This window comes from Hipposideros armiger, unplaced genomic scaffold, assembly GCF_001890085.2.
Source record: "Hipposideros armiger isolate ML-2016 unplaced genomic scaffold, ASM189008v1 scaffold_135, whole genome shotgun sequence".
NCBI classification, from domain to species: domain Eukaryota; kingdom Metazoa; phylum Chordata; class Mammalia; order Chiroptera; family Hipposideridae; genus Hipposideros; species Hipposideros armiger.
Window position 1 is genome coordinate 1,025,853 of NW_017731485.1, and position 15,193 is coordinate 1,041,045.

The 15,193-nt window shown below is 54.5% G+C and overlaps 1 protein-coding gene across 9 annotated transcripts in view; it reads right to left on the reverse strand.

Moving 5' to 3' along the window:
* TNRC6A (trinucleotide repeat containing adaptor 6A) overlaps nt 1–15,193 on the reverse strand; it is a 142,734-nt gene that overhangs the window by 11,200 nt on the left and 116,341 nt on the right. For 7 of the 9 annotated variants that reach the window (XM_019649826.1, XM_019649822.1, XM_019649821.1 and 4 more), the window contains 12 exons: nt 12,291–14,864; nt 10,894–11,070; nt 9,831–10,006; nt 8,763–8,795; nt 7,274–7,354; nt 6,869–6,920; nt 4,302–4,444; nt 3,771–3,917; nt 3,489–3,626; nt 2,915–3,043; nt 2,448–2,525; nt 2,007–2,217 (listed from right to left, as the gene is read on the reverse strand). In XM_019649826.1, the coding sequence (XP_019505371.1) occupies nt 2,007–2,217; nt 2,448–2,525; nt 2,915–3,043; nt 3,489–3,626; nt 3,771–3,917; nt 4,302–4,444; nt 6,869–6,920; nt 7,274–7,354; nt 8,763–8,795; nt 9,831–10,006; nt 10,894–11,070; nt 12,291–14,864 (3,939 nt within the window). The remainder of the gene's footprint in view (nt 1–2,006; nt 2,218–2,447; nt 2,526–2,914; nt 3,044–3,488; nt 3,627–3,770; nt 3,918–4,301; nt 4,445–6,868; nt 6,921–7,273; nt 7,355–8,762; nt 8,796–9,830; nt 10,007–10,893; nt 11,071–12,290; nt 14,865–15,193) is intronic. The other 2 variants (XM_019649825.1, XM_019649830.1) reach the window with 2 other exon arrangements.

A 15,193-nucleotide genomic window follows, 5' to 3' on the forward strand; every position in this document is an offset into this window, starting at 1 on the left:
TCTGAGCAACAGTGGTTCGAGTCAGCCCGAGCTGAGCAGCCGTGAGCTGCCAACAGGTGGCGGGATGGCTCAGCTAAAAAAAAAAAAAAAAAGAAGAAAACCGACCACTAATCCAGCGTTTCTTAAAATGTGATCCAGGACCATCAACGCAAGAATCATCTGAGATGCTTGTTAAAAAAAGAAGACTTTTCAGCGGGGGCCAGAATCCTCACACACACCCAGGTGGTTCTGATTCTAAACTTTCAAAACAAATGGTTTTAATTACTTCGGTCTGATGAGCGTCGGTGTTGTATCAGGTCAGTCAGAGTTAAAAGCGCTAACAATATGAACTCTCCAGTATCAATCACCCCTGTGTTTGGAGAGAGCAAGTCGAGCTGCTGCACTCTGAACCCGTCAATTAGACCCAGGCGTCGGCAATTTTTCCTGTCAAGGCTCCGGCAGTAAACATCCTCAGCTGTGTGGGCCACAAGATCTCAGCATCTCTATGCAGTTCTGTTGTAGCACAAAGGCAGCAACAGAAAATGTTAACAGGAGAGCTGTGTGCCAATAAAACTTTATTTACACAACCGGGCAGCCGGCCAACTTTGGGCACCAGGCCATTGTTTGCCAATGCGTGATTTATTTAGAAAGCCATACTGGTGTCTGCATGGGCTCAGCAGACATTTTTAATCAGGAAAAAGGACCTCTTCCTGTAAGCCAGCCATGACAGGAAACCCATGTAATAGAAACTTAGGTCCTCCTTGGCCCACTCTAGAGGTCAAATGAGCAGCCGAACAGTGTGAGCTGGCTTCCCTCACTGGTGAGGCTAGAATCTGGCCACGGACTTGGGTGTTCTCTTACTGCTGCTACATATTCTGCGTCACCAGCGAATGGCTTTACCCGCAGTGGAAACTGACAAGGAAACCACTTCTGGGAACGTGAGATGGCTAACAGTCCCAAGGACTCAAAGTGCCATTTGGGTTCCAGCCGAGCGTCCACAGCAGCACCGGGGAGAGCGGAGCCCATGGCAGCTCCACGCACAGTGGGGCAGCAAGGTAGGAGCCCGCCCACAGCCCAGAACATCTAGGCCACGGACCACCTTCACCACAGCCAGGCTGGCACCCAACAAGGCTGCTTTCCAAGACCCCACTATGAGGGGAGAAAGAGAAGGCAGCAGTGAAATGAACAACACCAAGGATCATAAGTGAATCAAAGGGCCAAGGGAGGAAAAGGCTGTGACATGACGGGAAAAGGGAGGGGAAGCAGATGGGGTAACGGAACCCTCTCCCACCCTCACGTTGTCCCTTTAGTCCAGTAATCAGTTATAATGATTCAGACAATAACCAAACATCTCAGGTTCTGAAAACTATTGCACAAATGCTGTTCTCAGCTGCTTCCGAGACAGCGCTGCTCAATACGTCTCTGATGTGCTGTTTTAACAACAGTAAGTCCGGCCCTCCACTCCCGTTAAGTCCTACAGTCAAGATACCTGGGTCTTAAAAACAAGTATTTGAGGGCCGGCTGAGTGGCGCACTGGTTAAGAGCTGGCTTGGGATGCCAGCTCTGAGCAGGACTCCGGATCGGATCCCACATGAGGGCCAGTGACGCTGTGCCCTCTACAGCTAAGATGGTGAACAACAGCTCAACCTGGAGCTGGGCTGCTGTGAGCGGCCGTCCAATGGCCAGTGAACGACTGCCTCGCCCGGGAAGAGCACAATGATAATACCAACATGGGCCAAGTGAAGCAACGTCCTCCACAACTAGACTGAAGAACAAAAACGACAGCAACTTGTCTGTTCCCCTTCCCCCGATTACCCAATAAAAATCTTAAAAAAAAAAAAAAAAGTATTTGTTTGATTCTAACTCACTGCAAAGACCAGTGTGGCATGAACAGGCCACGCCCAGACGAGGGCCTGCTGAGGCCCAGGCTGGCTTTCCCTGCGGAGCGGAGCTGGCGCGTGGGAGGGAACCTGCGCCCTTGTGATGCCCACGCACGGGGCTCCCGCTTTGGCCGAGGAGAGACCCACCTATAGGGAAGTTGCTGAAAGCGTTGATTGGGGACGGCCCTTTCTGCAGCTCAGGCGTGCTGTGGGGCATGACGTTTTCAAGGAACGATTTCATGGCTGGCTGATGGAGTGATGGCTGCTGAGATGGCGGCGTCTGCTGCTTCACCAACAGGCTTGGGTCAAGCTGACGGGACTGTTGCACCATCTGCTGCTGCACACTGAGAGGCCGGCCCTTAAGATGACAGAGCGATTGGGGAGAGCTGTGGGGAAGTCCTCACCGAGTCCCCACCACGCTTTCATTCAATCCCCCTTCACGGGGAGGGTCGGCCATTGTGAGGCAATTGGCATGACCGGCAAACAGCACATCTCACTGGTTTGCCAAAGGCATGTCAAGGCTCGTCACAGTGCAGGGGTGGGGGTGGGGGGTGGGGGTCCCAGAGAAAAGGGGGAACCCTGGCCTACCTGTTGGTCGGGCGGCTGCCGGCCCCCAGAAGGCACGCTTCTCTGACTCTGCGCCCTCTGCTGCTGCGCTAACAACCGCTGCAGGGAGATTGCAGACAGGGTGTCGGGATCAGCATCATGCACTGGCACGTTCAGTGACTGGCAGCTGTCCCTAGAGAGGCCCCGCCTCTCACGCCCCCCAACATGTCTTGCCCAGCCTTCGGCCATCGTGCTGAACTCAGCCTTTTGTGCGATCTACACTTGACTTTGTCAGGGAAGTTCCCCGACCGTCCTGTGCCCACACCACGCTGGCTCGGCAGGGCTTGCTCTCCAGCACCCAGCCTATCTGCCCGTGGGGCTTGCTGCCAGGCTTCACCGGCAGACAGTGAGCCCGACAGGGGCCACCACCATGCTGGTGTGTTCCCCGCCCATTCCCGGCACACGGCAGTCTCCCTGACCATATCTGGACAGGCCGCGACTCTGCTCACCTGTAACTGGGAGATCTGAGAAAGCTGGTTGAGTTGGGATAGCTGGTTCAGCATGGCTACCTGTTGAGGGCCAAAGAGCGGGTTCAGGCCCCCGCTGTTGGGCGCGTACTTCAGCAATGACACTGGAACCTTAGAACGACAGCGGGAAGTTAGTAACGCGACAGAGTGATGCAGACCAGCTAAGGGGATTGTGCAGTGTCGGTTGGCAACAGGGCAGTTACATTTGTGGACTCTTCGGGGGTGTTGGAACCCTTGAACTGTCTCTCCCTGCGTCACTAACTTACTGTCACATGTCCTTTCACGGGTTAAGTAAAAGGTGACCAAAGAATCTACATCAGGAGATCTGCTGTACTTGCTGTACCCCTCGAGCTGTGTGACGGCGATGATGGAAACCTCAACCTGCTCTGAGTCACCGTCCTCACGCTTCCTACCTCCTTTTGTAATAGCAGCTAATTCTGAATGAGCTGCCTGTCAAGACACCAGTATAAACGGCGACGGTCGTGTCCTTCAAATGGGGAACTGCACAAGGCCCTGCCCAGGGTCACCGGGGGAGGGGGGGGGCGTGGGTACGGACCTGAGCGGGGAGCAGTGGAGGAGGCACTTGAGCGCGGAGATTAGGCTGCGATGAAGGGAGAGCTTGTGCTGGCGGCGGCTGCACGCCCCGGGCTTGTGCTGCTGTGCTCCCCACACCAAACACGCTGGGGTTGCCATTCTGTAAGGACAAACGGCCAGGTCCTCAGGGGCCACTGTCAGCACACGTGGCGCAACTGACTTCAACACAGTCACGACACACACGAGCGCTCGCATCGCTTCTACGCATCAGTCAACAGAGCCTACAATGCACACGAGCACTTACCTGTCTAACAGAGTTCAAGTTTTGCATACCCAGCCCTGCTATGGAGCCGAGGGCCTGGTTAGGTAGTGCACTATTTGAAGGGGGAAGCTTCACGCTCTGACTGGACATAAACTGCATGTTTTGGGGTTCATCTGCTACAATGCCATCCTGATGGGACAGACAGACAGATGTGCAACACCAGCCAAGCAAACAAGTGGAAGGGAGAAATCATGGCAGGAACAGAAGTCACATGACATTCCAGCATCGACAGGAGACAGGCAGAAAACAGAAGAGAGCAGATTAGTGTTAGTCCTGGAGTACAGAAAAAGAACCAAACCCATTTCATGGGGTTAAGAAGCAAATACAAATGCAAACCCTAGGCTCAGCTGAGACATAAAAAGGACAATGAGCTAGAGGCCCAGTAGGAGGGCTGGCACTGCAGTGGAACGCTTTCTATCAAATGTTCGGAAATACTGGTGAGACAATTAGGCTATTAAGTGCACCGGATCCTTAGGCATAGGGGCAACACAGACATACACACAAACCACCTACCTTATCAAAATAAGGACTGCGCTCCACAGGACACTCTTTGGGAACCTGAGGCCGAGAACCTGGGCCTTTCCCGACCGTCCGACTGTAATCACCAATACTTAGGCTATGCTTATCTATCTCCATCCGTTTGTCCTGTAACATTCCTAATAAATGCAGGAAACTACGTTACCAAGCAGGAAGGCCGCCTCTCTGTTCAGATCAACTCGCGGCAGAAAGAACAACAGTCACTTTGCCAAATGCACGTGCATTCCTCGCAGCTGGATTTAGCAGGTACTGTGACTTTACTGAGTCGGTTATCTTAGCAGTAACAGACCAGCAGGCACAAGCGGGAGACACCTTTGGCCATCTCTAATCTGCTTAACCTTATAATAAGGACACGGTTTCCTATAACAAACGAGCAAACAGCATCCCGACAGACCAACACCTAAGAAATGTTTACTATTGCCGGGCGCTGCCTAGAGGCTGTGGTCCAGCTTAACGCCCGCACCTATTGCGGTCGCCTGTCAGTAAGCCTGACAGGCCGCCATCACCCCCGCAGGCCCCGCTCGGCTCTTTACTCCCCACATCCGGACCTCTCTGCAGTAAACACGGCCTCCTCTCCTAGGAACCCCTACCTGCAAGGTCCCGTTTGCTTGAAACACTCGCCCCCGACTACCATGAGACCTCCACAGACCTTCTCCAAGTGGACACCGCTTGCAGCCCCCACGTCCTCACCGGATGCCTGTGCTGGCTTCTCCCCATGCCCACAGCTGAGCCCACTTGGTCTGTTCAGTTGGGACATGCCAAGGCTCACTCAGTCAGATGCTGGGACGCTCACTCTCCTGGTCCCCAGACTCGTCCAGTATCACAGATCACCAGTCACTGCCATGCATGTGAGCCTCCAATTTGAGTGTCCGCTTTCACGTCACACCCGTGCTCAGCCCACGTCCTTAACTGCCGGCTAATAAGCACAACCACTCAAGTGCCCCACTGTCACTCAAACAGGTGGCACCAAGCCCGTTTCCCCAGGTCCTTCATGGAACTTGGACATGGGATCTTTATCTTCCCAGTCACATAGCCTTGAAACCTTGGTTTCCAGCTTGAGAAGCTATCTTTTGCTCTGTCTCCCTGTTCCTCCTCCCCGCCATGCTCTCGGTCCTCAGCTCTCACCCCCATTTCTCAGCAACGGCCGCCCTTCTTTGGGAGGCCTGCTGCGGCCACAACTCCCACCCTTACTTCCCGCACTGCAGGCAGGTGGGAAAGGAAACCTTTCTAACTAAACAAAAGGAGCTTCCAAAAGGTACATTTTAGAGATGCCCTTGGCTTCCGGGCATATTGCTGCCAGACGGCCGAGACTGTCCGCAGAGGGTGCAGGAGACTCGGGGCCCCAGGACGGCTCCCCGGAAGAGCCCCTGCAGCTCCCACCAGCACCCCGGGGCCATTGTGGAACAGAGCACCTCCAGGAGGGGGTAGCCTGTAATGCCGTGGGGTGACACCTCGGTGACGTCTGCCAGGCAGTGAGCCAAGGCCATGTCCAAGAATCTGGGTAACAGCTTGGGGTGCGGTGGGGCAGGGTGGGGCTCTCCCTTGGGACTGCGATGTTGGGCCTAAGGTCAGCGAGTTCTTGAATCTGCTCTCCACAGCCCGCCATCACCTCTTACTGGCCCATCCATCATCACGCTCCTTACAGCTCTTTATGTTCATATTAAACCTTCCCTGTTCAAATGACTGAGGAGTCTCTCTCCGGCCTGGACTCAGACTTGACACGATCGTCACCGAAGGCCCTCGCAGGAAAGCTGGGGACCGCCTGTTACACGCCCGTTCCTTCACCCTCCACAGCAACTGGCTCAAGCTTTCGATGATCCTAATTCCCACGTCTGCACTGACCACCACCCTCCCACTGACTGTCTCAGCGTGGAGCTTTGAGTCTTCATTCTCACTGGCCACCACGGCAGATCTCTAACCAGTCGGTTCTGCTATGCTTAGCATCATTCTGTCTGTCCTGGCTGCCGACGTGTGCTGTCAGAAGGTATTTCACCCTGTAGCCAAGATTACTTTTCTAAAACATAAATCCCAGTCATGTCAGCCTCCTGCTTCAATCTCTCGAATCCCACACTGTCAGCATGGACTGTGAGCCCCAGGCCCCTCGCCGGCCAGCACTACGTGGCATGTTTGCACCCTCCCCCAGGAGGGCTCCCCTCCGCCCCCACCACTTCCCCAAGCACAGCACCCCTCCGCCCCCCCCCTACTCCTTGTCCCCTGCAGGGACCTAGCTGCCATCGCTGCAGGGTCACAGGCCTGGGCCTGTGTGCACACAGCTCCCTACAGCAGGCCTGCACTCCCCACTCCCCCCGGCTAGGAGAAGTCACCCTGACAGGGCCCTGCTGGAGATGACCATCGGCGGTGTCCCCACGCACGGCCTTAGGTCTGCAGTGACTGGCACTCGGAAAGCACACGCCTCTGCCACAGGGACTCAGGTCCCTGGGTCACAGCCAAGGTCAGGGCTCTTCCAGCAGGGCCGTGGCAGCACAGACACGTCTGTCCATCCAGAGGGAATACAAACTCACAGACTGATCTAACTGTCTTACCTCCAGACAGATCCACCTTATTGCTCTGTGCATTTTCTTCTGGCGAGTCTCTCTGAAGTTAAGAAAAAGCAGCATGTTAACAGCCCTTAAACTTAATTTATCAATGAAAATACATAAAAGTGGAGAATTTTATTTTATTTCATGATTTGTGAAATGCAAGTGGATCATAAAACTTCATTTTTCACTGCCTAATAAAAAAATTCTTTTTAGCTAGAAGATACGCAACCCGATCAATGGTTTTAGCTTGAACTGTAACAATAAAGGCTTCGTGGCCAATTTTTCTCTAACATCAAGCTTATTCATATGGCCTCAAAGATGATTTGTTAGGAAAGAAAAAAGTGAAATGAGGGTAAATTTATGGGCCACCATTAACAGGGGAGGGGGCAGCTAGGAAAACATACTTACCGAAAAACTGATATTTGAAAACTGCTTAACAAATGGGTTTATCCAGGCTTCTTCCTGTTTGTTTCCACCTTTCATCACTCCCTTTGTAAAATAAAAGAGTAGAAAGATGCCATGGCCACCTCTATTTATCTGGGCATTGTGACGGATTAATCAACTTCAAGACAATTCCCAACTCTCATTTTTAGCCAATTTCTCCTCCAATCAACTCTTAACAGACTTTGTTAACAATTAAAACTCAACTTATTTGATTTTCAACTTCCTTTGCTCCAGCCCTCTGGTATAGCTGTAATGCACAGAGAAACCTACAGGCAAAGCAGTCAGAGGGAAACAGCAGAGCCAAGGGCCTCGATGACCCCGAAAAGGTCCGCCGGATAAGCCCGAATCCAATTTACAAACAGACTGTGTTCTGAGGGTTAATTATTATATAATTTGGATCTTAGAATTCTCACACCAAACCAAAGTGAAAACAGTTACTGGGTTCTCAGGTGAGTCCAAAGAAGCCAATTTAACTGGTAATTTAATTATGCCCCGTGCACTGCACAACAAAAACGCCGTATGTTTCCACATGGCAAAGTATTGAAACATTTCAGGCCGTGGTGCCAAGAACACACTGCCCCCTACTTGGTGTTGGCTTTGCGGGGCTGGCCGGGGTGTGGGTGGCGCAGGACACCTGGGTCTGTGATGGGCCGGAGGCTCGGGACGCTCACAGGACCACACTGTCCGCTGCCTTCATCTCTCTGGCCCATTGCTACCAGCCGTCCCTTTTGACTGAGGAAAAGAGCACAGCTTCTCTCCCAAGTGCAGGTCTCTGAAGCAAGCGCCTAGCCCTTCCGAGGTGCTGCAGCCGGCTGACTCCTTTTCCTCTCTCCCCTGCCCCAGCCTGCGGGCTGCTGCGGCCTCGTGCCCTGGTCCTCCAGTGTCTCTGATCGGGCCCTTGCACTAGACCTCCACACCGGCCCCCCGCCCAGGCCTCCTCTCTAACCTGCGCGATCAGGGCTTCCTAACTGCCACCCTGACGCTGGGCCCTCCTTGTCCCCACTTATCTTTCATTCTCTGCTTAGCATTCTCTAGAGAAATTAATTTTAAAAGCCAGCTGATGTTGCCTTCTATTCAACGTCACTGGCTCCATATTTATACAGATTGAAATTCTTTGGCTCGGTATTGAAAACACTTTACAATCCGCCCATAATCTAACTACAGAGCCAGATCTCGTCACTTCTTTCCAGCGACTCTACCTTCCAGTTAGTCCGGCTTCCATTCTCCTCACACCCCCCGCCCCACGTGCTCCGCACCCCAGCTGACACTGCTTGGTGCTCTCCTCTGCCCCGCGCTACACGCTGAGCTCCTCGAAGGTGCAGCTACTGTTCTGAACCCCCAGCACCAAGCACAGTACCTGGCACACAGCAGAGGCTAAGTGAGGGTTTGCAGTTGCTTTCTAAAAGATTTTTACTAGTAGAAACAAAGGACAAAGAGTAAAAAGGCTACACACCCTTTCCCTTCTCCTTTTTTTGCCACTCAGACCCTGTAAGGAAAGACAAAGTCACAAAACAGCACAGTCCATGGGAGGGGCACAGGGTCCCTGCTCTGTCACTGACTTGTCACGCCGCTGTGGGCAGGCCACCACCTCTTCCAGCCTCAGGTTCCTCAGGACTATACCTCAGAAGGTTACGAGGAACGATGACTCACATGACATGTGCAAAGTACTTTATAAGCTACATGTGAGGCGGGAGGCCAACTCAGCCAGATGGAGACATTCTTTACATGGAGATGGCAGGTCCCAGACCTCGAATCCCAGGATTCAGAGAGGGACCCGGCAGTCAGCTCGGTGTGCGAGTGGGTAACTGGCTCCAGGGTGTCTCCAAAGTAACGATTCTCAAACAGCTGGGGAGGGCGTGAGAATCACCTAGGGACAGGAAGTGGTCCCCAGGAGAAGCAGACAGCAGCACCAACCCCACCTGTTAAGAGCCGCGCTGTCAGCCGGTGGCTCTCAAACCCGGCTCCGTGGCAGAAACACCGGGGAGCTTGTCTGGGAAAGAAACATGGTTCACTTCCCACGCCACGGCAGGCCTGGGGGACAGGGAGCTGCACGTCTAACAAACGCCACGGGGTTCTGACGTACAGCCAGGTCTGGGAATAAGATCTGTCCACGTGTGAAAAAAGCAAGACCGAGCCTGGCTCACTCCTAGGGATTTCTGTCACAGGACCTTGCGGGATGGGAGAATGAATGAGGAGGATGGCGACGCTGGGTGCAGGGGAGGGCGGGGACGTGAACTGGCGGCGGGATGGAGAGTCCCGGGAGGTGTGCCCTGCTCTCCCTGCCACCACGCCACCCCCGTGGGCAGCCCCCTGGCGCAGGGGAGGAGAGAAGCCCCAGCTGCAGCGGTGGGGACAAAGGAAGTTCTCCATTGTCTAGGTGGCTGCCCACACGGCGCTACGCCTAAGTCGGGGCCACCTGGCTGCACTGGGTACCGCGAGAGGGCAGGCAGGATGCTCGTTTTCTGTGGGTAAACTACCTGTGGAATTTCAAGCTTCAAGGGCTTTGCCCTTGAGTGTTTACCTTCGATGACATTTTCTTTGTATATGGCGGCCAATTTAAAGACGCGTTGAGCTCTTGAGATGAATTACTATTCCACATCCCAATCTCCACGTCCTCCTCGTCCTCCCAGCCGGTGGGGCGGTTTGCAGGCAGTGGCATGTCCTCGCCACACCAGCCATCTTGCATAGGTTTTGGCCCTGATGGTGAATTTGTGACACAAAGAGAAACATACTTTAATAAAACAATTCTTTCTGGAGGACGAGCATACGTTAATTAAGTGGTGGGGAGAACAACCTAAAAACTCCACTTTTATTTCCCTTCTCCATTCACATACCAGGAATGTATGTTTATACTGAGTTAAAAGTTCCATGAAACAAGAATTTATCTTTATTACACATTTCAGTAAAATACCTTCCATGCTTTTGCAAATGAATCGCAGGGTCCCTAAAGGGGAACAGTGGTGGCGCTCCTGTTCACACTCACTTAACATGGTGACACTGGGCAGAGGGTGGGTGACATCTAGGAAACTTGGTTTTGATACATATTTTCAAGGCTTGTGGCCAAAATTATGGCAAGTCACAGGCAGAAAGGACCCCACCTCCACACCCTGTCTTTGAGTTCCTATGGGGTGTCCCTGACACAACCTATGGGGCCAGGACAGTGTCCCCTGGACAGCGGGGGTCCGCCCTGAACTTTGGTAATTTCTGTACAATATTCAGGGAATCGTCCGGAACCTGAGCCAGCCAGGTTGGGTGTGTGTCCCCGTGACCATTACATTCAGTCTCTCACGTTGGAAAGCCTAAAAGTTGCTTGACTATTTCCAGATAATCTAATCTGGTAAAATATGATTTAGCTTTGGTAAAGTACATGCAAATCATTAATAGGTAAAGCTATAAGGAAAAAGAGAAAAGATAGGAAAATTCAGAAAGATGAAAGAATGCTACCATTCAACGAGCCACAGAGCATCGTCTAGTACAATGATGACACATGGCCACCTCAAAGACGACAAACATTATCCAATCACGTAACTAGCCAACGAGGTCACCCGGCTACACAAGAGCTACCAGGACCATCAGTAACTTACCAGGTTTGCTTAACACTTGTGGACCAACAGAGCCGGAGCCCCACGTGGGTGTGCTGGACGCCGCAGCCATGGGCTCCCCCCAGCTGGGACCACTGTCAACGGGCTTGCCCCACGCTGAAGTACCGTTATCCACAGTTGTGGCCGCAGCAGGAGGGTCCCCCCAGGGCTCACCCCAGCCTTTAGAAAGTGTGGGAAAAGAAGGCATCAGCACACGGCAGGGTACAGCGGGGCCCGAGAAAACAGGGACACTCAGGGAACGACAGACGAGGAACTTCACATTTATGGACCAAACACGGGTGCCGTGACAGGCCCAAAAGGTGGCATCGGTTTTGCCAAGGAGACAAATCGTTTCCCGTCACTGTCATGTAACTGTCACGCGTGCGTGTTCGTTTCACCTCTCGTTCCTAACTGCCCTCTGGGTGGAGGGCAGACGCATTTGAAAAACCTTAATTATGGCACGTCATCCTCCTCTGAAGATGAATTTAATTCCTGGAAAGTTACTGTGAACCAAACCTAATGAATTAAAACAGGTGGTCAAGCTGGGTAACAGTGTGTGTACGGAATTTTAACCTTAAGTGCAGCCTTTCAACATCCCTGTTCTGGAAAAGCATGAACCACAAGGCCAATGACAGGCAGGCACCCTGCCTCTCCACCTGCTGGACAGTGCTTATTACTGGGTTGTCCAAAGCAAAGCCATCAGCGTCTTGTTTAAGAGAAACCACACAGCCGTCCGCGCAGACACACAGCTTCTTCTAAGTGAACCTAAGTGAGCACAGAGCGCCACACTCGGGAGAGAAGGCTGGTCTGAAAGGTCATGAGAACACTCCCACGTCTGTGTCCAGGTAACAAGCACATCACATCCCAGTGAGACTCCCGGCAAAGGTCACAGTCGGGATGACGGGCAGAGACAGAAAGGAGCCCCGTTATAAGGGGGAGGTGGCAATGTGCGGGGATGGTGTTGTCCCGCGTGGTAAGCACACACTGTGTCTACAGACTGGATTTCACGCTTACTTAAGCCGCTTCTAAGACCAAAAGTAGTACCCAGTGTTTAGGGAATTGCTGTGACCACTCCTTTGATTTCTGAGGACGTTTTACTGCGATACTAAAAGCAAACAGTCACGGCCTGGCTCAGAAGTGCAGAGCAGAGTCCGGCATCCCCGCTGGACAGCACCCTTCCGGTTCTGCCCCTGCAGCTTTCCTAAGCGACAACAGTCCGAGGGCCGCCGGAGGCACAGCTGTTCCCAGCGTGCACGCAGCCTGTGTCTCCTGCCTTCGTGTGCACATCCCCACACTCTGCTGGGCCCACCTCACGGGACACTACACCCACACCAGGATCATGACTCTGGGCCGAGCCTCTCAGTCCAGAGGACCCCCCACCCCACCCCGTGAGCACTTACCGGAGCCGCCGCCGGCCTCTGGGTTGGAGCTCGCACTTGCAGACGGCAGCAGCTGGTGTACCGGTGCTGGCTGGTCTGAGCGGCTGCCGTTCGGGACATTCCTGTCCCACATGTTCACATTTTTGTAGCTGTATTTGCTGGGATCTCCCCAAGCTGAAGTCCCATCGTCAATCTCCATTTTACGCCGGATGGACTCTGGGGACGGCTCCTCCCAGCCGCTGGGCTCTTCCTCTTTGGCTGGGGCTGGAATCGGTCCTCCCAGCCAGCCCGTACCCGAGGGTTTGCCCGGGGCTGGTGGGAGTCCCCAAGACCCGACAATGTCCTGTTGCTTGTTCCAGTCTGGAGAGCTGACTGGCCTCGTCGCCTCTCCCCAGCCCAGAGACTGACCAGGCTTTGGAGGCTCTCCCCATCCCTGGGAAGGGCTGGGTTTGGAAGATTCATCCCATCCTGATGAGTTATTTGGATTTAAGTTATTTCCCCAAGTAAAAGAACTAGTTTTACCAAGTTCGTTCCAACCAGAAACAGACCTGTCACTGTCACTGCCTCCTGAGCTCGACTTCTTATTGGCCTCACCCCAATGGTTACTCCTCGACGCGTCCGCCCAGCTGTCGCCAGAAGCGACAGCCCACCCCTGGTTTGCTTTCGGCCCATCCCCCCACCCCTGCTTGTTCTTTTGCGAATCATTCCACGTGGGCTTGTCCTTGCAGCTCCCCCACTGATTGCTCTTGGCCGTTCCTGTAGCAGCATCGTCCTCCCACCCGCCCTGGCAGCTCGGGCCTTTGGAATCTGCCCACCGCAGAGCAGGCCTGGGCTCTCCCCACCCCGCCCCAGGGGAGGCGTCACGCCCGTCAGGGCCCGTCTTCTCTGCACATGCCCCTGAGTTACACGTCTGGGTCACAGAGCAGCCCCAGGCCTCGGTGCCGTTGTCGGGCTTCCTTTCCCCGCTGGGCAAGGTCTCGGTGTCCCAGGCAGTGTTCTGCTTGATAGGAGTCTGGCCCCAGCCGGCATTGGATAGGACGCGCGGGTCCAGGTCGGTCCTGCCCACCACGCTTTGCAGCAGCGAGTGCTGGTCGGCCTTTCTCCTGTCTCTGCTCTGACTCTCCCCGGCCGCTTTGTCTTCCAGGCGCCCAGTGCTCTCCGTGTTCCCCTCACTGTCCCCCGGCCCTCCTGCCGTGGCCCACCCCCCACCCTGCTCGCTGGTCTGAGACGTGCCGGAGCCCTGATCCTCTTCCTCAGCAGATCTCCATCCGTTTGTAAACTTCTTTCCGTTGCCATTCGCACTGTCACTGGAATGCTGATTGCTAGGCAGTTTGTTCCACTCCACACCAGGGACATTGGCGCCCGTGTTTTGTGCAGGGGCTCCCCACCCCCTCCGACTCCCTCCGGAAGTGGCGCCGTGGGCACTTCCCCAGGGCACGCCCTGGGCACTGGCTGGCGCTGCCTCCCACACGCCTCCACCCTTGTTTGTGTTCACCTGGAAGTTGGGGCCTGCAGGCCCATTGGCGCCCGGCTGCATTAGCGTTGCGTTCACAGTGTCACCAGGAGCTTGGCCATTCGGGCTCACACACGTGTCCCCCGAGTAACTGGAGCCGTACGCCCCCCACGCAGTACCATAAGAGCCTCCACTTTGGGCCTCCCCATTGCTAAGGTGAGCGAGGGGCGTGCTGTTCGTAACCACCGGAGCCTGGATCTGAGGATGGGTCACTGTGCTCACGCGCCAGGCCCCCGGGTTCACAGGCAGCTCATTGCTTGGTGCGGAAGCGGAGTTTGGTAAACTAGAGGTCATGAAGTTAGTAGTGTCATTTGGCCCAGCCATGTCAGTGGTGACATTCTGCGGGGGACCACTGAATGGAACCTTCTGTGTGCCACCTACTTCGGATTCTCCAGCTTCCTGAAGGGCCCCCCAGGCCCCGGGAGGAGCGGAACCACCCCCTTTAGAGTTAGGATTCTGGCTGTGAGGCCCCTGGCCCGTGCTGCTGCACTGGGCACTTGTGCCAGCACCGCCGCCCCCTGCAGGCCCTTTCAGGGTGAGGCCGCTGTTCTCTAACACTGGCCAGGCACCGTGGCTGCTCGCTGAATTCAAAGTGCTCAGGTTTAAGCCTCCATTTGATGAAGAACCTACACTGCCCCAGGCAGGCATCCTATTCGTGCTACCTTCTGACTTGCTCTCCGGAGCATCCGCAGGCACCTGACATGTGCTTATGACGGCCCCGTGGGCGACACCCCAGGGCCCAGGGCTACCTCCGGGCCCCGCGCTATTGCCGCTGCTGCCAACCACGAACTTGTTCTGGGAGCCCAGCCCAGTGCTGTTCCGAAGGCCATCCTTGTCACCCCCCGTGCTCCCCGAAGCCATGGCAGCGAGGTTTCTCTCGGACTCAGAACCGGAGGCAGAGTCAGCGTCCATACATTCTGAAGCCAGCGCCTGGTCAGTGCCTGGGGCCGAGGGCCATGCTGCTTTCTCCGGGGGGTCACTCACAACGGCATTCTTACAGGTTGGGCTAAAGTCACTCGTAGAAGGCGCAGGTCCCCGCGGCGAAGTTTCATAATGGGATCCGGAATTGCTGTGGTTTGTATCTAGAATAAAGGAGAAACAGCCAATTTTACAAAGTGTTTGAAAAACTGACGACTCTTATGATACACCTACGTGGCTCCTTGGTGGCACAACTATAACACTGGCAGTACGGTTAGAGGGCACTGGTTCCGTGGCAGCCATATCCCACAGCCGGCACCAACCCCACACGGGCAGGTAGCTGTGTGCCGGGCCACCTCCGGGGCCCTGAGAGCCCAGAGTAGTCCAGGGACATGAGGCTGCCACCAATATATTTGCTGAATAAGCAAACTGCTAACTCAGAAGTAAGTGGGAGTCTGTAATCAGGAAGGACTCTGTGCAGCCAATGGTATAT